The sequence below is a fragment of the Eretmochelys imbricata genome, chromosome 6 (genome assembly GCF_965152235.1).
Source record: "Eretmochelys imbricata isolate rEreImb1 chromosome 6, rEreImb1.hap1, whole genome shotgun sequence".
In the NCBI taxonomy this organism is placed as follows: domain Eukaryota; kingdom Metazoa; phylum Chordata; order Testudines; family Cheloniidae; genus Eretmochelys; species Eretmochelys imbricata.
This window is the reverse complement of record NC_135577.1, coordinates 37,777,049-37,797,475: the sequence shown is the minus strand read 5'-3', so window position 1 is coordinate 37,797,475 and position 20,427 is coordinate 37,777,049. Positions and strand designations below refer to the sequence as shown.

The 20,427-nt window shown below is 42.4% G+C and overlaps 2 protein-coding genes across 8 annotated transcripts in view; both read right to left on the bottom strand.

Moving 5' to 3' along the window:
- PARVA (parvin alpha) overlaps positions 1-2,089 on the bottom strand; it is an 88,463-nt gene extending 86,374 nt beyond the window's left edge. For all 4 annotated transcript variants that reach the window (XM_077818424.1, XM_077818425.1, XM_077818423.1 and 1 more), the window contains exon 1: positions 1,817-2,089. In XM_077818424.1, the coding sequence (XP_077674550.1) occupies positions 1,817-1,955 (139 nt within the window). In that variant the 5' untranslated portion in view covers positions 1,956-2,089. The remainder of the gene's footprint in view (positions 1-1,816) is intronic.
- Positions 2,090-15,948: 13,859 nt separating this feature from the next.
- MICAL2 (microtubule associated monooxygenase, calponin and LIM domain containing 2) overlaps positions 15,949-20,427 on the bottom strand; it is a 191,202-nt gene continuing 186,723 nt past the window's right edge. For 3 of the 4 annotated variants that reach the window (XM_077818417.1, XM_077818419.1, XM_077818418.1), the window contains 2 exons: positions 19,572-19,645; positions 15,949-19,477 (listed from right to left, as the gene is read on the bottom strand). In XM_077818417.1, the coding sequence (XP_077674543.1) occupies positions 19,293-19,477; positions 19,572-19,645 (259 nt within the window). In that variant the 3' untranslated portion in view covers positions 15,949-19,292. The remainder of the gene's footprint in view (positions 19,478-19,571; positions 19,646-20,427) is intronic. The other variant, XM_077818420.1, reaches the window with a different exon arrangement.

Genomic DNA, 20,427 nt, shown 5'->3' with positions numbered 1-20,427 from the left:
CATCCTTAGTGTTGAACTTGCTTTTTTCAGTTAGTGTTACAACCTACATATGAAATATACTGGTCCAGATTCTGGTTTGTGGCTGATTTGCACAGAGCACAGTTCTGGGCACAGGTGCTCAAAACTGACCTTTGCACTATTCCTGCTGAGGCCCTGCAAAAAGTTAGAGATGCCTAAGGTCTGCACCAGCTTATGCCAGATTGCTAAAAGGGAACAAAACCACAAGCAGAGGTTTTGTGTGGCCCAGGGGCAACCTGCCAATGGACCTTTTCCTCCAGCAAAATTAATTCTAAGCCACAGGAGGATCACCCTATACCATAAATCTCCCCACTGTATTTTCCACTGAATGCATCTGATGAAGTGAGCTGTAGCTCACAAAAGCTTATGCTCAAATAAATTTGTTAGTCTCTAAGGTGCCACAAGTCCTCCTTTTCTTTTTGTGAATACAGACTAACATGGCTGCTACTCTGAAACCTTATACCAGAGTAGATACAAGAACTACAGTGAGAAGAGTTGTATAAACTGGATAGTTGCATAAACAGGACACATCTGCATAGGAAGTTATCCTCCATGCACTAGTTAAGCCAGCTTTAGGGCCATTTCACACTGGTGGCATAGCAGAATGTGGCCATATAGCTGATTCAGACCCATTATGTTTATGTTATTTTTATTTTGGCACTTCATCTCTTTTAGTGAAATGGCATAAAGTCCTAAGTGTTCATCCAACATCTTCCCTTGCTCCACCTAAATCTGGTCCTACATTCATGGAACACACCCCCCCCCCACCCCCAGTCTTTAATTTGTGCATCTCCCAATCAGCCACTTACGAATCATTTCATTAGAATATTAGTAATAAAGCTCAGTGAGAATTCCCTCTCATGAATTTTACTTCTCTAGGAAACTGGTTATTCAGCCCAAATACATTATTACCCCCACACAATCCCCTCTGGCTCCTTATTCTTTCGTAATTGTAATCGCTAGATTCTCCAACCAATCAGCTCTGAAATGAAGATAAAAATGAAGCTTAAGGTACATTTCAAAAACTCCACAAATTCCACTCCCCGAACGCCGCAAGCAGCTCCAGCATGTAAACACACAGATCGCCCTCCAGGCTTGTCTTGTCCAGCTGCCAACTGCACATTTTCCCAGGGAACATAAATTGAGATGCACACACGCACACTCGCTGCTTTATACCCATTCTGGGAAGAAATTCCTCCCAGCACAGCACCACCGAGGAGCGTGCACAGAGGCCCTGTCACTCCAGGGTCTGCATTAAAGACAACCCTTGTCTTATTCGCCAGGGCACGGCTTGCCAGCCTCCGCTAAACCAGACAGCCCCGGCCCCAGCGCCTTAGGGCGTGCGAAGCAAGCCAGAGGCTCCGCATAGCTAAGGAGTCGGTGATGCGCTCGGGGGTGCAGAAAGTAGGAGCAGAGAGGGGGGCACTGGGAGCGCGCTCAGGTGGTGGGGGGGGGGGACGATGAGCCGACCCCCCGCTTAGGGCTCCAGCATTTTTCTGGGGCGTGACGCGTTCCACAGGAAAAAACAGAGCGAGCCGCAGCCCGGGCGCGCCCAGCCCTTCAGCCCCCTGGCCCGGCCGCAGCCTCCCGCCCCGCCCCGCCCCGAGCGCCACGGTCCCGTCCGCCCCGCTCCTGCTCCGAGGGGGAGCGCAGGGCAAAGCGCAGGGCGGGGGCGCCGCCACTCCCTCCAGCTTCTCCTCCACACGCCGCCGCAGCGAGCCCTCCGGAGTCAGCCCCTCTCCCCAGAGCCGCCCAGCCGAGGGCGCTGGCGGGAGCCGGGCCATCCTGGCCCTTTTACCTTCTTTGGCTTTTTTCCTCCGGGCCAGGGTCCCTCCAAGTTTGCCCAAGAAGGAGTCATCTTTCTTCCGCGACGGGGGCGACTTGGGGGTGGTGGGGGACTTGGGGGCCGAGGGGGATTTCGGGGGAGAGGCTGCCATGCCGCGCCCGCGTTCAGGGCTGAGGGGAGGCAGGTTTGAAACCCAGCTGGAGCGGGAGGCTGCTCCCTGCTCCAAACGGAAGCGGAATTATTTCAAGCATTTCAAGCAGCTCCTGCTCTCTGCTTCCCTCCCGCCCTGCGCCACGGAAGGCCGCTCTGTGCGCTCCCCACTCCCTCAGCCCCTGCTGCACCGCCGTGTACTCCGCTTTCCAGCCCACCCTTCCTGCCCAGCTCCTGGGGGCAGCGGGCCGGCCGGGCGGTTGGCTGCCTCACTGGAGTAGGGATTCCTGGCTCTGCACTAGGAGCTTAGCGTTCAGAAAAGGGGAAGATCTACCACCCACGCTCTCTTCCAGGCAGGTGCATCCTACCCAAGATGTACCCGGCTGCTGATAAGTGCATGAACTGTGCCCTCAGCCGGGCAGGGGAGGTACCTTTGCTTCTCTAAAGATTTTGACCCTATAAATAATAAATTTGTGACAATCCCAGGCGGGTGAGATTCTGATCTTTCCAAGCAAGATCAAGCCAGGTTGCTCTAATTTAAAACTAGGGCCTTTACCCACATGGACCTAAGGCTGGTGGGCACAAAGAGTTAGCTCAAAGCCACCTTGACATGCCCTTCTTTCCCACTCAAAGGTGCACCAAGTGCTCCTCAGCTACAGCTCAGGCTTCTCTTCCATCCGATTTAGATTTATACACTGGGCTCATCACATAGGGATTTGGGCCACAAACAGGCCCTTATCCTTCAACCATATACACATGCTTAACTTTACACATGACAAGAGATTAGTCCCATCTAAACCTGAAGAACTACTCAGCTTGAAGTGTTTGCAGGGCCATGGCCCAAATTACTTAAATGCTGCTACCAGGATTCCTAAATTCTGGAAGTGGGTGGAAAGGAGTACAGGTTAAGGTGAATGTTTCCATGTTGTCTGACCAATTCTCACTGGGAAAGACAACAAGCTAATAAGAAAACACTAGCAAGCTTTCTGCAAGTTAATACTCAATTTTCAAAATGGGCTTTAATCTCACACTATATTTCTCCCTCCACGCCCCTCTGTTGCATCCATCATCATAGTATGTGGGTACAATATAATGCACTGATAAGAAAGAAACATAAAACTGCAACATATATTACATATACAGTAAGAAAAAGAACAAAAGAAAGAACGGTCAGTACTATGACAAATATATGTATATGAAAAAGAAATACCATTTTCTAGTATATTTCCCATTAAGGAGAAGTACTGTGTCCCTGTTTTCTTAATTGATTTGTAAACGAGTAGCCTGGAAGAAAAGTATAATAAAAAACAGAGTTTACCATGATTGGCAGTCTGTTCAGGAGAGGCCCAGGAGTGGGACAGCATTAGTGTCATCTGGATGTGCTACTTTCACTTACCACTTAATCACTTGATTAACAATTTAGGCAGAAAGCCACACACACTTCATGCAAATATCTGGCTATCCATTAGGCATAATAAGTGAAATGAAATTACCATGAGGATATTTCTAAATCAGTTAATAATTGTTGTGTTTACAAGTCAGTAATGGTGAGTGTCTGATGAGAGGCAGACATAAATGACAGACATAAATAAATACAGACATACTGTATACTGTTTGCACATGTCCTAGAGAACAACATTCTACAGCCATACAGTGCCATTCTTCTAAAAGTGGCATTGGCTTGAGGGTTGGTAGGATATCACATTTCCTTCTGTTTGCTCTCTCTGACTCATAACATTTATTGTATTTTTGAACAGTTATCTGCATATTCTACAGTGTTTCACATGCTACTAAAATCAACTCTATTTTTCAGAAGGACCTAGAAGGACCTAGACAAATTGGAGAATTGGGCCAAAAGAAATCTGATGAGGTTCAATAAGGATAAGTGCAGGGTCCTGCACTTAGGACGGAAGAATCCAATGCACTGCTACAGACTAGGGACCGAATGGCTAGGCAGCAGTTCTGCGGAAAAGGACCTAGGGGTGACAGTGGACGAGAAGCTGGATATGAGTCAGCAGTGTGCCCTTGTTGCCAAGAAGGCCAATAGCATTTTGGGATGTATAAGTAGGGGCATAGCGAGCAGATCGAGGGACGTGATCGTTCCCCTCTATTCGACATTGGTGAGGCCTCATCTGGAGTACTGTGTCCAGTTTTGGGCCCCACACTACAAGAAGGATGTGGATAAATTGGAGAGAGTCCAGCGAAGGGCAACAAAAATGATTGGGGGTCTAGAACACATGACTTATGAGGAGAGGCTGAGGGAGCTGGGATTGTTTAGTCTGTAGAAGAGAAGAATGAGGGGGGATTTGATAGCTGCTTTCAACTACCTGAAAGGGGGTTCCAAAGAGGATGGCTCTAGACTGTTCTCAATGGTAGCAGATGACAGAACGAGGAGTAATGGTCTCAAGTTGCAGTGGGGGAGGTTTAGATTGGATATTAGGAAAAACTTTTTCACTATGAGGGTGGTGAAACATTGGAATGCGTTACCTAGGGAGGTGGTAGAATCTTCTTCCTTAGAGGTTTTTAAGGTCAGGCTTGACAAAGCCCTGGCTGGGATGATCTAACTGGGAATTGGTCCTGCTTCGAGCAGGGGGTTGGACTAGATGACCTTCTGGGGTCCCTTCCAACCCTGATATTCTATGATTCTATGATTCTAAGTTTTGTTTACTCAGACACTGTGGATCAGGTCAGCAGGTGCTTTAAATTTTTTTTTTTTAAGGATGTAGTTAGAGACTTTTCTAAAAGAGGAGAGAGAAATAAATATAGCCTCAAGACCTTCATATGAGCACATGGAGGCCTACATATTTACACATAATTACACAGCTAGATCCCCATTTATACCTAATTTATTCATGTAAATACGTACTTATGGATGTAAATCTTATGGGCACAGGAGATTAAAAAGATTTTTTTTCAAGTGAAGGTCTGGCTGCCTTTCTGCCACCAGATTCCATCTTAATGACAGAAAGGACAAATCAGATATTTTGCCGGCTACAATGCACACTGGGGCACGTAGCCTTATAGCATGCAAAATCTGAACTAAATGTTCAATTGCTACGTTACTTGTTCGACTAAAAAACCCCGGTACCTTTTTTTTTTTTTTCCCTACCTGGTCTTCCTCTTTATTTTCAAAATATGGACATTCAATTCAGAAAAATATATTATGCAACATCCTTTATGGGAGAGATTTTGCTGCCAGGAGGTGGGAAAAAATGAAAAAAAAAAAAAAAAGAATGTGCCTTTAAAATCAGTTTAATCTAATTTGAGACCACAAATATTAAATTGCCTTAACAACAATTGTTATTTCCTGGGGACACTATAGTGGCAGAGTTATGGTTGTTGGGGTGCCTTAACTGTGTATTTACCTTAACGTATTTGGAATTCTTTTAAGTATAACTTTAACTCTGAATTGCCTGGTTTGAAATTCTTAGTACTGGAATAACGACAACATCACTGTAAAGTTCTTTACCGTTAATTTACATGCTACATACCCTCCATCTTAACTTAGTGTTTCTGTCTGGGATCATATATAGAACATTGAATTAAAACTACATACAATAATACAAAGACTACATACATATGTATAAGGGGGAAATTATGGTTGATGTAGAAAACAACTTTAAATTTCTCAGTTTTTATTTGTGTAAACTCTCAACCTTATATAAAGTTGCAGTAATATAGGTCTACTGGGTTTGTGGGGGGAAAGGTTGTTTTGGTTTTATAAAATTCAATATCCCAAGGGCTCACACACAAAAAACATAACTACACAGCCATATGCTCCTTCTTGTACAGCCCTTCATACCTGTTTTTTTTTAGTTGACCACAGGGTCATATCACTCAGAGTGACATACAACTGCAGTGAAGGAAGGATTTTATCCAAACTAATTTTCTCAATAAGCTGAGAGGGATAGACCATATTAATATACTCATTATGGTCTAGGCCAGAAGTTCTCAAACTGTGGTCCATGAACCACCAGTGGTCTGTGAGCTCCATTCAGGTGGTCCGCAAATAATTCCCTCTAAGGTGCATGTGACGTTGTACTCCATAATGTTTTGTGGAAATATGCTTATGAGTGTAAATATGCTATAACTGGAATATGCTTCATGCAAAAGGTCTCTTGTACAGTATCATTACAAAGTTTGTGATCTTGTCACCTGAACTGGAATCCATCTTAAACCTGGTGCTTTGCCATTTAGAAGGAGGAGTGGGGACCCAAAGAGACAAAAAATTCCCACCTTGTGCTAAAGCTATAAAAGGAGGTGGAAAAGAACATGTCCCAGTCATGAGAAAGCCCCAGCTTTTCACCTAAGATGCCTGCTGGAATTAACAAGGGGGAAAGGATTGGGCCCAAACTAGGAAGGAGTCTAGTCTGTGAAAGAAGCTTATTGAAACATCTCTGAGGGTGAGATTTACCTGTATTCAGTTTCTTAATGTATTTGGGTTAGACTTGTGTGTGTTGTTTTATTTTGCTTGGTAACTTACCTAGTTCTATCTGTTATTATTTGAAACCAATTAAATCCTACTTTTAATACTTAATAAAATCACTTTGGTTTATTAATTAACCCAAAGTAAGTGATTAATATCTGGGGGAGCAAACACCTGTGCATATCTCTCTATCAGTAAAAAGAAAAGGAGTACTTGTGGCACCTTAGAGACTAACCAATTTATTTGAGCATGAGCTTTCATGAGCTACAGCTCACTTCATTGGATGCATACTGTGGAAACTGCAGAAGACATTATATACACTGGAAACTGCAGAAGACATTATATACACAGAGACCATGAAACAATACCTCCTCCCACCCCACTCTCCTGCTGGTAATAGCTTATCTAAAGTGATCATCAAGTTGGGCCATTTCCAGCACAAATCCAGGTTTTCTCACCCTCTGCCCCCCCCCCCACAAACTTACTCTCCTGCTGGTAATAGCCCATCCAAAGTGACCACTCTCTTTAAAATGTGTATGATAATCAAGGTGGGCCATTTCCAGCACAAATCCAGGTTTTCTCACCCCCCCACCCCCTCCAAAAACCACACACACAAACTCACTCTCCTGCTGGTAATAGCTTATCCAAAGTGACCACTCTCCTCACAATGTGTATGAAAATCAAGGTGGGCCATTTCCAGCACAAATACAGGTTTTCTCACCCCCCCCACACCCCCTTGTTTCAAAAAAACACACACACAAAAACTCACTCTCCTGCTGGTAATAGCTCATCCAAAGTGACCACTCTCCCTACAATGTGCATGATAATCAAGGTGGGCCATTTACAGCATAAATCCAAGTTTAACTAGAATGTCGGGGGGAGGGGGCTAGAAAAAAACAAGGGGGAAATAGGCTACCTTGCATAATGACTTAGCCACTCCCAGTCTCTATTTAAGCCTAAATTAATAGTATCCAATTTGCAAATGAATTCCAATTCAGCAGTTTCTTGCTGGAGTCCGGATTTGAAGTTTTTTTGTTGTAAGATAGCGACCTTCATGTCTGTGATTGCGTGACCAGAGAGATTGAAGTGTTCTCCGACTGGTTTATGAATGTTATAATTCTTGACATCTGATTTGTATCCATTTATTCTTTTACGTAGAGACTGTCCAGTTTGACCAATGTACATGGCAGAGGGGCATTGCTGGCATATGATGGCATATATCACATTGGTGGATGTGCAGGTGAACGAGCCTCTGATAGTGTGGCTGATGTTATTAGGTCCTTTGATGGTGTCCCCTGAATAGATATGTGGGCACAGTTGGCAACGGGCTTTGTTGCAAGGATAGGTTCCTGGGTTAGTAGTTCTGTTGTGTGGTATGTGGTTGTTGGTGAGTATTTGCTTCAGGTTGGGGGGCTGTCTGTAGCAAGGACTGGCCTGTCTCCCAAGATTTGTGAGAGTGTTGGGTCATCCTTCAGGATAGGTTGTAGATCCTTAATAATGCGTTGGAGGGGTTTTAGTTGGGGGCTGAAGGTGATGGCTAGTGGCGTTCTGTTATTTTCTTTGTTAGGCCTGTCCTGTAGTAGGTGACTAACACCTACAAGAAAATAGAGACTGGGAGTGGCTAAGTCATTATGCAAGGTAGCCTATTTCCCCTTGTTTTTTTTACCCCCCTCCCCACCGACGTTCTGGTTAAACTTGGATTTATGCTGGAAATGGCCCACCTTGATTATCATACACATTGTGAAGAGAGTGGTCACTTTGGATGGGCTATTACCAGCAGGAGAGTGAGTTGGGGGGGGGGGGGGGGGCGCGGAGGGTGAGAAAACCTGGATTTGTGCTGGAAATGGCCCAACTTGATGATCACTTTAGATAAGCTATTACCAGCAGGAGAGTGGGGTGGGAGGAGGTATTGTTTCATGGTCTCTGTGTATATAATGTCTTCTGCAGTTTCCACAGTATGCATCCGATGAAGTGAGCTGTAGCTCACGAAAGCTCATGCTCAAATAAATTGGTTAGTCTCTAAGGTGCCACAAGTACTCCTTTTCTTTTTGCAAATACAGACTAACACGGCTGTTACTCTGAAACCTCTCTATCAGTGTTATAGAGGGCAGACAGTTTATGAGTTTACCCTGTATAAGCTTTATACAGAGTAAAATGGATTTATTTGGGGTTTGGATCCCATTGGGAGCTCGGTGTCCGGGTGCTGGAGGCAGGTGACCTGCTGAGCAGTTTTTGGTTAAAGTCTGCAGCTTTGTGGGCATGGACCAAACCTCGGTCTGTGTTGCAGCAGGCTAGTGTGTCTAGCAAGACAACAAGGCAAAGTTCTGGAGTCCCAAGCTGGCAGGGAAAACGGGCTCAAAGGCAATTCCAGCACATCAAGTGACAGTCTCTATGACCAAACCCGTCACCGTGCATGCCTGGGCGGCCGCACACAAGAGAATGAAGTGCCACTCCACTAATTAGGTGCCTGGACCCTGGAGAAGATGCACATGTAAGGTGAGGTGGTGGCCTTGGGGGGAATAGGGCAGGTGAGTGGGCAGTGGGTTGAGAAGAGGGGGTGGGAGGAATTTGGGACATGCAGGGCTGCAGCAGCCAGAGAACGAGGTGACTTTCCCCAGCTCCAGGGCTGTGGCTACTGGGGAGAGACGGCCTTCCTTCCCAGCCCCAGCTCGGGGGCTTCCGCGGCAGGGGAGAGGGCACATCCATCACATTAGAAAGGTAAGACTACTGATATTAAAATATGAGTTGTGTGCTTTTATTTGTAGAACAAAAATGTTAATAATTAAGTTTTTTTTTAATTTAGGGGTTTTATCCAAAGCACTTTACAATAGTTAGCTAATTAAGTGGTCCGCCAAGACCCTCAGCAATTTTCAGTGGTCCATGAAAAAAAAAGTTTGAGAACCACTGGGTTAGGCAAATAGGAAGGAGAGCTTGATTAGCGGAAAGAATACCACAGTTTAGATTTATATGTGTGGCCTCAGATAACTGATTCACAGGAGAAAGCTCAGCTTTGATGTCATATCTCGTTTTCACTACATTTCTGCTATTTAACACACGGTTCAAGCTGGGCTGACTAAGACAAAGTCACACAGTAAATTAGATTGGATTGTAGCTCAACATGTTTCTTTTAACTACACTTTTTCTCTAACCTTTAGACCACATGATCATCAGACACTGAGTGGAATTTCAAGATCACTCAGTGCTGGCATACTGATGCTCTCATTGTAGTCAGTTGTGACATTCCAATTGGCTTTTGTGAGAGCAGAATTAGGCCAGTTCTGAATGCTTTTGAAAATCCCACCCTAAATATTTTTCTGAATGTTTGCAATCAACCATCTGCTAAAGCCTTGACCTGCCAACTCTATGCAGCTAATTGCTAAGCATTCATCTCATCATTAATTATTTCTGTAAGCTTATTAATAGCTAACAGGAAATTAAGAGAGGATACTAAGGTGACAGTGCATATCCACCTAAACAATGAGGAGTCCGGTGACACCTTAAAGACACAGATTTATTTGGGCATAAGCTTTTATGGATAAAAAACCCATTTCTTCAGATGCATAGTGTGAAAATTACAGATACAGGCATAAATATATATATTGGCACATGAAGAGAAGGGAGTTACCTTACAAGTGGAGAAGCAATGTTGAGGGCCAATTCAGTCAGGGTGAATGTTGTCCACTCCCAACAACTGATGAGGAGGTGTCAATACCAAAAGAGGGGAAAATTGCTTTTGTAGTGAGCCAACCTCTCCAGTCCCTATTCAAGCCCAAATTGATGGTGTTAAGTTTGCAAATGAATTGTAGCTCTGCAGTTTCTCTTTGAAGTCTGTTTCTGAAGGTTTTTTGTTGAAGAATGGCTACTTTTAAATCTGTTATTGAATGTCCAGGGAGATTGAAGGGTTCTCCTACTGGCTTTTGTATGTTACCATTCCTGATGTCTGATGTGTGTCCATTTATCCTTTTGCTTAGAGACTGTCCGGTTTGGCCAATGTACATGGCAGAGGGGCATTGCTGGCACATGATGGCATATATCACATTGGTAGATGTGTCGGTGAATGAGCCCCTGATGGTGTGGTTGGGTCCTATGGTGGTGTCGCTAGAGTAGATATGGGGGCAGAGAAGGCAACGGGGTTTGTTACAGGGTTGGTTCCTGGGTTAGTGTTTCTGTGGTGTGTAGTGTTTCTGTGGTGTTTTCTGTAGTTGCTGGTGAGTATTTGCTTCAGGTTGGCGGTGGGGGGGAGACTGTCTACAAGCGAGGATTGGCCTGCATCCCAAGGCCTGTGATAGTGGGGGATCGTCCTTCAGGGTAGGTTGTAGATCATTGATGATACGCTGGAGAGGTTTTAGCTGGGGGTTGTACAAGATGGCCAGTGGTGCTCTGTTATTTTCCTTGTTGGGCCTGTCCTGTAGTAGGTGACTTCTGGGTACCCATCTTGCACTGTCAATCTGTTTCCAGGTGGGTATTGTAGTTTTAAGAATGCTTGATAGAGATCTTGTAGGTGTTTGTCTCTGTCTGAAGGATTAGAGCAAATGTGGTTGTATCTCAGGGCTTGGCTGTAGACAATGGATCGTGTGATGTGTCCTGGATGGAAGCTGAAGGCATGTAGGTAAGTATAGTGGTCAGTAGGTTTCCAGTATAGGGTGGTATTTATGTGACCATCGTTTATTTGCACTGTAGTGTCCAGGAAGTGGATCTCTTGTGTGGACTGGACCAGGCTGAGGTTGATGGTGGGGTGGAAATTGTTGAAATCCAGGTGGAATTCTTCAAGGGCCTACTTCCCGTGGGTCCATATGATGAAGATGTCATCAATGTAGCGTCAGTAGAGGAGGGGCGCTAGGGCATGAGAGCTGAGGAAACGTTGTTCTAAGTCAGCCAGCAGTGCTGTTGCTGTCCCCAAATCTGAAATGGATGTGGGTGAGGACAAAGTCACAAAGGTCAGCCACCAGGTGTCCCAGGGCCTCCTCAGGGATACTGTTCCTGACAGCTTGTAGTCCATCCTCATATGGAATATTGGTGTAAAGAGCTACATCCATCGTGGCCAGGATGGTGTTTTCAGGAAGATCACCAATGCATTGTAGTTCCTCAGAAAGTCGGTGATGTTTCGAAAATAGCTAGGAGTGCTGGTAGCTTAGGGTCTGAGGAGAGAGTCCAAATAGCCAAATAATCCTGCTGTAAGAGTGCCAATGCCTGAGATGATGGGGCATCCAGGATTTCCAGGTTTATGGATCTTGGGTAGCAGATAGAATACCCCTGGTCGGGGCTCTAGGGGTATGTCTGTGTAGATTTGTTCCCATGCTGTAGCAGGGAGTTTCTTGAGCAGATGGTGTAGTTGGAGAGTTGCTTGGTAGCCTCCTGTTCATAATCTGACCTGTTCATGATGACTACAGGACTCCTTTGTCAGCCCCTTTGATTATAATGTCAGAGTTGTTTCTGAGACTGTGGGTGGCATTGCGTTCTATACAGCTGAGATTATAGGGGCAAGTGATGCTGTTTGTTTACAATTTCAGCCTGTGCACGTCTGCAGAAGCACTCTATGTAGAAGACCAGTCTGTCATTTCGACCATCAGAAGGAGTCTACTCAGAATTCTTCTTCTTGTAGTGTTGGTAGGAGGTTTCCTGTGGGTCAGTGATCTGTTCAGTGGTGTGTTGAAAATATTCCTTGAGTCATAGATGGCAAAAGTAGCCTTTCAGATCACCAACAGAACTGTATCATGTGTGTGGGGGTGGTGGGGCAGAAAGAGAGTCCCTGAGATAGTAGGTTGTAGATCTGTCCTATCTACAACCTATCCTGAAGGACGATCCTCCACTCTCACAGGTCTTGGGGAGGCAGGCCAATCCTTGCTTACGGACAGCCCCCCAACCTGAAGCAAATACCAGCAACTACACACCGCACCACAGAAACATTAACCCAGGAACCAATCCCTGTAACAAACCCCATTGCCATCTCTGTCCCCATGTCTACTCTAGCAACACCATTAGAGGACCCAACCACGCCATCAGGGGCTCATTCACTTGCACATCTATTAATGTTATATATGCCCTCATGTGCCAGCAATGCCCCTCTGCCATGTACATTGGCCAAACCGGGCAGTCTCTACACAAAAGGATAAATGGACACAAATCAGACATCAGGAATGGTAACATACAAAAGCCAGTAGGAGAACCCTTCAATCTCCCTGGACATTCAATAACAGATTTAAAAGTAGCCATCCTTCAACAAAAAAACCTTCAAAAACAGACTTCAAAGAGAAACTGCAGAGCTACAATTCATTTGCAAACTTAACACCATCAATTTGGGCTTGAAAAGGGACTGGAGTGGCTGGCTCACTACAAAAGCAATTTTCCCCTCTCTTGGTATTGACACCTCCTCATCAATTGTTTGGAGTGGAAAACATCCACCCCGACCGAACTGGCCTTCAACATTGCTCCTCCACTTGTAAGATAACTCCCTTCTCTTCATGTGCCAATATATATATATTTATGCCTGCATCTGTAATTTTAACTCCATGCACCTGAAGAAGTGAGTTTTTACCCACGAAATCTTATGCCCAAATAAATCTGTGTCTTTAAGGTGCCACCGGACTCCTCATTGTTTCTGTGGATACAGACTAACATGGCTACCCCTCTGATACTTCATATCCGCCTAAGTTTTACTTGTTTCTCTCTCTCGGCTAATCAAACAAATGGAGACCAAATACCCATAAAATAACTTGACACCATTAAATAAAAGTTTCTGGCAACTCTCTCTTCTTTTCCCCCATTCCTCTAAGGAGCCCCCTACACCTCAACAAAAAAACATAGAACTAACAAGATTCATGCTTAGCTTCACCATTGAATCACATCCGCATTCATTTGTTTGTACATTTTCTGGTTAGCTTGTAAGCCCTTTGGGACAAGGATCTTGTCTTTATACCTTTCTAACATGCCCAGCAGTGTGGGCACTATAGAAATAAAAACAACCATTATCATATAAATTTCAAGAAAACAGTTGATCTTCAAGTAGCTCATTCATAAATATGTTGTGTGCTCATCTTATATGTTAGGACCTCTAAGAACTAGCCCAACACTTAATAAATAAAAACTGTAGGTGAAAAAGGAGACCTACTGTATACAATGAAAAAAATGACCTAATTGGCAAGTTTTAATACAGAGAAAGCACCATTATAAATAAGCTCACGTGGCTTTTAGTGATATATATATCACTATTTACAGTCAACTATAAACAATAGGCCAGAGTGACACATGTCTAGAATCAGGCCCATACCATATTTATTTAAATCTGAACTCACTGGGATAGCCTCACTTCACAAAAATCTTTCAGTGGTATTTATTTAATAGTCTTCTGTATTTACAAATCCATATGCAGCATCTGTGTCCCAAGCCTCTTATGCCACATTTCTATGAATATTCCAGCAAGTGAATATTCCGGGCAAGAATAGCCACCAAGTGTCTGCTGCAAAGCTCATTGAAATCCATGGACGGACTCCTCACAGGGGACTTCAGATTGGGGTTCCAAAGGGCAATATTTTAAATGCATATTTGTGCAACGTGAGTTCCTAATTTGTAGTTGAGATATTCACACTAGAAACCTGACTGTAAGAGGCACCCTCATCCTGTCAGTGAATGGAAACATAGCACATGATCTGTGTCTCCAATCAAAAATGTCTGACCTTCAAATATTGAATACCTGCCACCAACTGCTCCCAACCAGCTATGGACTTAGAATTATTTGCAAGAATTATTGGGTGAATAATTGTGAATAACTAATACATTTGAGGAGACCACACAATCTGTTCATGCACAATATGCAAACTAAAGTTGTGGTGAATTCCACTGAATAATTTAGTCATTACAAGTTATTTGCTAAATTCTAGCTATATGAGATTTGGTTGTCATGAAGGCAATAGGGATAGTAGTCACTCTATAATAGTGTAAATATACTACCATACAAACAAGTTCCAGGCATAGTCTAAAATGCAATGGTCACAGTTCTAAAGCTTTTTAATAGTGGGAAGGCTCACTAAGGTATAAAATGGTGCCCGTTTTTAATAGAACAAGCAGCTTAATTCAGCTTTTTGGAAGTGCCTTTTGCCAAAGCCTGCCTCCCAGCATCAGTTTGGGGTCCAGCATAGGATGCATTTGCAGTCTACTTTGGATATAAGTGAACAAAAATGCTGATGCCTCATTATGCAATGTGGTAAACTACTATTGTCACTTTTGCTCAGAGACACCCAGCCAGCTACATCAAAGCAATTACAATGATATGCCCTGTGTTCATAAAAAAAGAAGTGCAAACCCAAAGAGCTATTCAGACTGTATATTGTAACAATATATATCATTTCAAGCTCTGCAGTATCGCTAGATATGCCAACCTAGACAAGAGAAAACAGGAGAAAATTAGAGTTTATTCATTTAACAGCAAGCAATGCTGCAGGTCTCAATATCTCCCATCACAAAAATACATAGCAAGCCCGAATACATCCCCTCCCTCCTCCACACACATTGCAGCAAGCTTGAATGGCTGCCATATTTTCAAACTTCCTCTTTGCTTCCAAGCTGGAGAAGCACAAGATGTTTGGAGGTGAGGGGGTGGGAGAAGATAACCTCCTCTAAAGGTTCAAGGAGATGAGCAACATTTAGCCACGTGGAGCCAAATCCTGCCTTCATTTACACCAATGCAACCCCACTGACTTCAGTGTGCTTGGCAGCCATTTACTGAAGTTAGTCAATTGCCTGGGCATAAATGAGGACAGAATTTGACCCACAATTTCCAGTAAAGCTAGAGGGTGGATAAATTCTATGGAAATCTGAGAATTTAGGAGTCACAATATCAGGAACACCACGGCTCTGAGTGTCTGTCTCTGAGGCAGATCAGAGAGAATGAAAATGGCACCACAGCAGAAGGAAAGTGAGAGCTCAAACCTGCCAAAAACTCTCCTGACCTTTTAGAGGCAGCTTCTGTCCATCTGTCATCTGAGGAGACGGGACAATCCATCAGTTCAGAACTGAAGAAGCGAAGGTGGAGCGGAGAGAAGACGAGGTGCTGCCTAAGCCAGCTCTCCCCACCTCGCTTACATTCAGGGTTCAGATTCCATGCGTTAGTACCACTGCGGTCAGTACAACTACTTGCAGAAGAAGATACAATCAAATGAACAGGTGGCAGAGTTAGATCATTAGTAACTACAGATTTGGGTCACTACACTTTTAAAGAAAGCACTAACATCCCATATTCCTTATCAAGAGAAAGAATCCTTTTCTATCAAGCTTGAAGGGAGTTGTTATAGTTTGTGTCTCACGTTCACAGAATTTGGGGCATGCACTAGGATGGAAAATTTAACACCATAGAACTCAGGTGTGCTTTTTTAACAATAAAACATGTAAGTGCAAGCTAAGGGGAATTTAAATTGCAGTGTGTTTTTTTTTAATGTACCTGTGATTACCAGTATATGGAGTGAGATACTGATATACTTTCCTCTCCTCATGAAAGATTTTTCTAAACACTTATTTCACCCAGAACATGGGGAGGGTGAGAGATTATTACAGAAATGACACAGGGGCGTTAAAGAGTGAAACCATTTTAATTTTTCAAATACAAACCTCCTCACATGTAGTAAATTTAGACATAGACATATGGTCCACCACATCACATTTTACTCAGCAATAAGAGTGCCAAAGATTTAAAGTCAACAAATCCCTTATAAGCTAGTAAGCCAATTTACAGGAAAGGCAGAGTGATGGCAAAGAACATTCATAATTAAACATGAACCTTTGTGTTTAAATGTATTTCTGGAGTTTGAGCTAAACATAGCATGTTGGCCTATGATCAGTGCATGTGGATTCTCTTTCCTCCCAACCCCTACACTTCTGTGAAGACTGTTTATACGCTTCACTCGTTACTTTTTCCTAAAACATCTCCAGGGAATATGTTAGAGCTGATCTTGTGAGGTACTCAGGTTCAGTGGGGGAATAGCACCAGGCAGGAGCATTACCTCTGACATTTGAGGGATTACAATTAATCACAGGAAACCAGCTATTTTGTGCACCATTCATATTACAACTAAGTCAGCATACAGAAAAATGCTGACTATCCCTTTTATGGCCTTACCCTGTAAGGTGCCAAGTGCCCTCAAGTCCTGTTGTCTCAAATACCCTCAAACCCTAGTTGTTCAGAGCTAAAAGGAAAGTGTAGCACCTAGTACATTTCTAGCCCTGTGCGTTGTATTTTCCAACAGCAGAACAGGCATCTGCTGTAAACTGAAGTTCCAAGATCAGTGTATAAATTAGCACTGACCTGATTACTTGTAATTCAGGCATCCTACTTTGGATGAGGAAGTTATGCTTTGTGAAAGGAGGATTGCAACGTCCTCATCACAACAAGACATATATATATTTCTACACTCATCCCTTTTCTACACACTCCTTTTCGCTGTGGCAGTAACACAAATTAAAATGAATGGTCTCTTTTAATTGTAAAGGTGAACTGCAAAACAAAACCAAAGATTGATGTAATTCTGGATTTTGGGGATGAATTCCTTGTCTATGCAAGGCACTGAGCTAAGTAATATGCTATAACTTTTTAAAAATCCTTTGAAGTTATGGGCACCTCCTGGTATGCTACAGATTTCCCAGAATGCATCATTCTGTGACTTCACTGGGTTGCATAAAACTTCTGGTATCAGTGATGCCAGAAGGAAAAAAAAATCTAGGAAGTCCCTTGGCAAAGCAGGAAGTGCCAGTGGATTTCAAAGGAGAAAATTTAACTTTAAAAATGTTTATTTCTGTGCTTAATTCCCCGCTGCCCCCAGCATTCAAAACACAGATAAGTCTGCACTGAAAACTGGGATTTATTTAATTTTGGTCTTCGCTATATATGTGATTCATCTTCAATAGTAAATACAATGAGTCCATCTTAAACAAGAGAGACAATTTAAGAAGATGACTCACAAAGATCAGGGTTACAAGCATATAACAGATAAAAAATGCTAGAGGATAGATTCTGAACGTATGCAGGGATTCTGCTATTCCTCTCCCACTGACTAATGGAAGTAATGTAACTAAATTCCTGTGCAGCATGTTAGAAATGTATCCCTATGTGTAATATCTTCAGATATTGTTTATGTCTTACTTTATATTTTGTTCCTATTGTATACCTTAATGATATAATCCTCTGCTCTACTATGCATGGCTTTACCAGTGTGTTGTTATTGTAGATCTCATAGCTGCCATCCAAAGCAGAGACAGAATTCACCAAACTATGTAAATTATTATTAGATATTGGTATTTCCTGTAAACAGATACATATACAAATAAATATAAATAGATAAATACTGTAGAACAATAGTATTCTTATCTCACCCCTACAGAGGTATATTGATAATCCATGGATGATGATAAAATCTGGATTTTATCTTTAAAAAGATGTATTATACGAAATTTCAGTGTAACAGAAGAACTAAGGTAGATCATAAATTATTTTTAACAAAATCCAGTGTGAAGTGGGGTTTTATTAGCCTAAAGCTTTTACACTTACATTTAGAAGTGTTTCCTTTGCCTCTGCTGAACTGTAGGCAGAAACAGCATTTAAGCACCTTTCATTTAGTAATGAGAAAAGTAAACCCTTCCAGTCAGAACATGAGGTAAAACAATATTCAAAAACAGTCCTCCAGTTTCTCCACGTCTTTCATACTGACTTTTCAGACTATCCTACATACAACTGGGAGAAACAATCAATTGTAAATTACAAAATCATCTCAGATTTAGAAGACTGCTCACAGTAAATTGAAAACATAGCCTTAGAAAATCTTTTGCACAACTGCTGAGTCTGTGCGTGTGTGTGTGTGTGTGTGTGTGTGTGAGAAAAGCTAGAAAGCACTTTTCTATGTTTTTTAAAGTAAAAAATGCATTCAACAGATAGCTCTGACAGTCTTATTTATGCATTCATCTTAGCAGCAGTTTAAATGTGGTTGATATACAAGCAGAGATTTTCTATCAACTCTCAGCATAAAAATGCAGAAAATAATTTTGCCACAGTTTTTGTTATTCTGTGCCAAGTCTCTAACGAGTGATAACTTTGAGATACAGTACATGCTTTTGTGAAGAATGCATCTTGCAAAACCTACCATGTACCTCTTAATCAATTTTTTAAAATGTTCTTCAAGCATATTTCAGTGATTACTTTGGTCAGCTACAGACAAAAGGTCTTCTGACTCTACAACATTTTGTTAAGAATTGTAATCCCTTTGGTATTAAGTTACAGTTTTACATAATGTCAGGTTTTAATATGGCATTAAGTCCTCATTCAATACATACAGTGCACTCAAGCTTGCACATACACCTGATAATTAAATTTGCCTGACCTTGCATTTACACTTATTATTTACAATGTGTGTTCTCAGTATTCTAAAGACTCTTCCCCTTCTCCTTTAGAAATACATTTTAAACACTAACCTAATGCTTATTTGACACTTGAATACAGTTCATTGTGGCTCAACCATGCCAAAACAGAAACAAAAATACACACAGATTCAGACAAATGAATGGAAAATGTTGCTGTTTCAAAAGTACCAGATCATGTAGTTATGTCTCTAGAACTCTATTCTCAGAATTAAAATAAAATTACAGAGAAAAGGAAAACAATGGACAGCTCCAGTGTAATTTTCACACACTGTCCATCACACAGGTGAATTCAGTTCTTTTCCATCTCACAAAATGACTAGCCCTTTCTGTTGACAATAAGATTGCAATGTTTCTTCCTGTAATTATCTGTGTGGAACTAAGAGACACTGCTGTGCAAGCAAAAAGCCTGTTTAAAAGTGTTTGATGCTAAAATGATATGATTCCTTCAGTTTCAGCCAAAGGACTGTCTCCATGTTGGTTAATATAGCTGAAGTTCCATACATTTTCATGTGGCTAAGTCCTGCTGAGTTGGTAACCCTTAGATAATATAAAGCTTTCAAAGTGCTGATCTTCTGCCTTTTCCTTCACTCTCTGCTCTTCTATGGAAGACACAAGTTTGTCCCTTTCTTCAATCACTTTCATCATCTCAGTAAAAATTTCATGCTCCTCGTTCAGTTCTTGTTCATTTTTTAGGCTATCTAGGAGATTGCAAAACAAGCAGTTAAAATACTATTGTAAATTGGGACTATTACTACAGACCAAAACATATAATTAACTTCCCATCTTATTTACCATCAATGGCCATTTTCTCTCTCAGTTTCTGCTCCAATCTTCTTTGGTGATCCTCCAGTTCCAGTTCCTGGGCTCTAGATACAAAAATAAGAATGGCAAAGAATCAGCTGACATAGATTTCCTAAGGATTTTAGAATTCAGAAAGTAACAATCAACCTTCAGCAGACCCATTAAAAAGATTGATATACTGGCTCCCATGTATCTGGCCTTTTTAATAAAATTATATTATGCTCATTTCATTGTCAATACTGCTGTCCTTTTATTATGTTTCTGCTTCTTAGATCAAGGTCTAGTGGTTGGAGGTTTCCCCAACACAGTAGTATGTGCCAGCTAAACAATGTTGGCAGTCCATCACTGATGACGATATTGTTGCAATCCTCATCTATGGCTACCCCTACCCTGAAGTCCAAACCCTGATGCACAGAGTCAGCTGCACTGAGCATGGGAAGACTGTATCTATCATGTTGAATGATGCCGCTACATAGCATCTTTCACTGAGGATTGGAGATGATTTCGTCAATCCTGCTCAAACCTGTTACATCCTGATCTTGTCAGAGACCGCCAGTGAGTCCTGTTCTGAGCCATTTGATCAAGTTCTTTGGATACTGCTCTTCAGGTTACCTGTGAACTGCTTATACTTCTTTCTTCTGTCCTTTGTGGCATGGTTGGAGACACAAGCAAAGAACAAGTTGAACAGCACTGGGACAAATATGCAGCTTTGCTTCGCTCCATTCGAGATTTCAAATACGTTGGAAGAGTCACCATTGAAGAGCACCTGCACTGTCATGTGATCATGGAATAGACAGATGATTTGTATGAACCTTCTTGGGCAGACCTGTTTATGTAGAATAGCCAA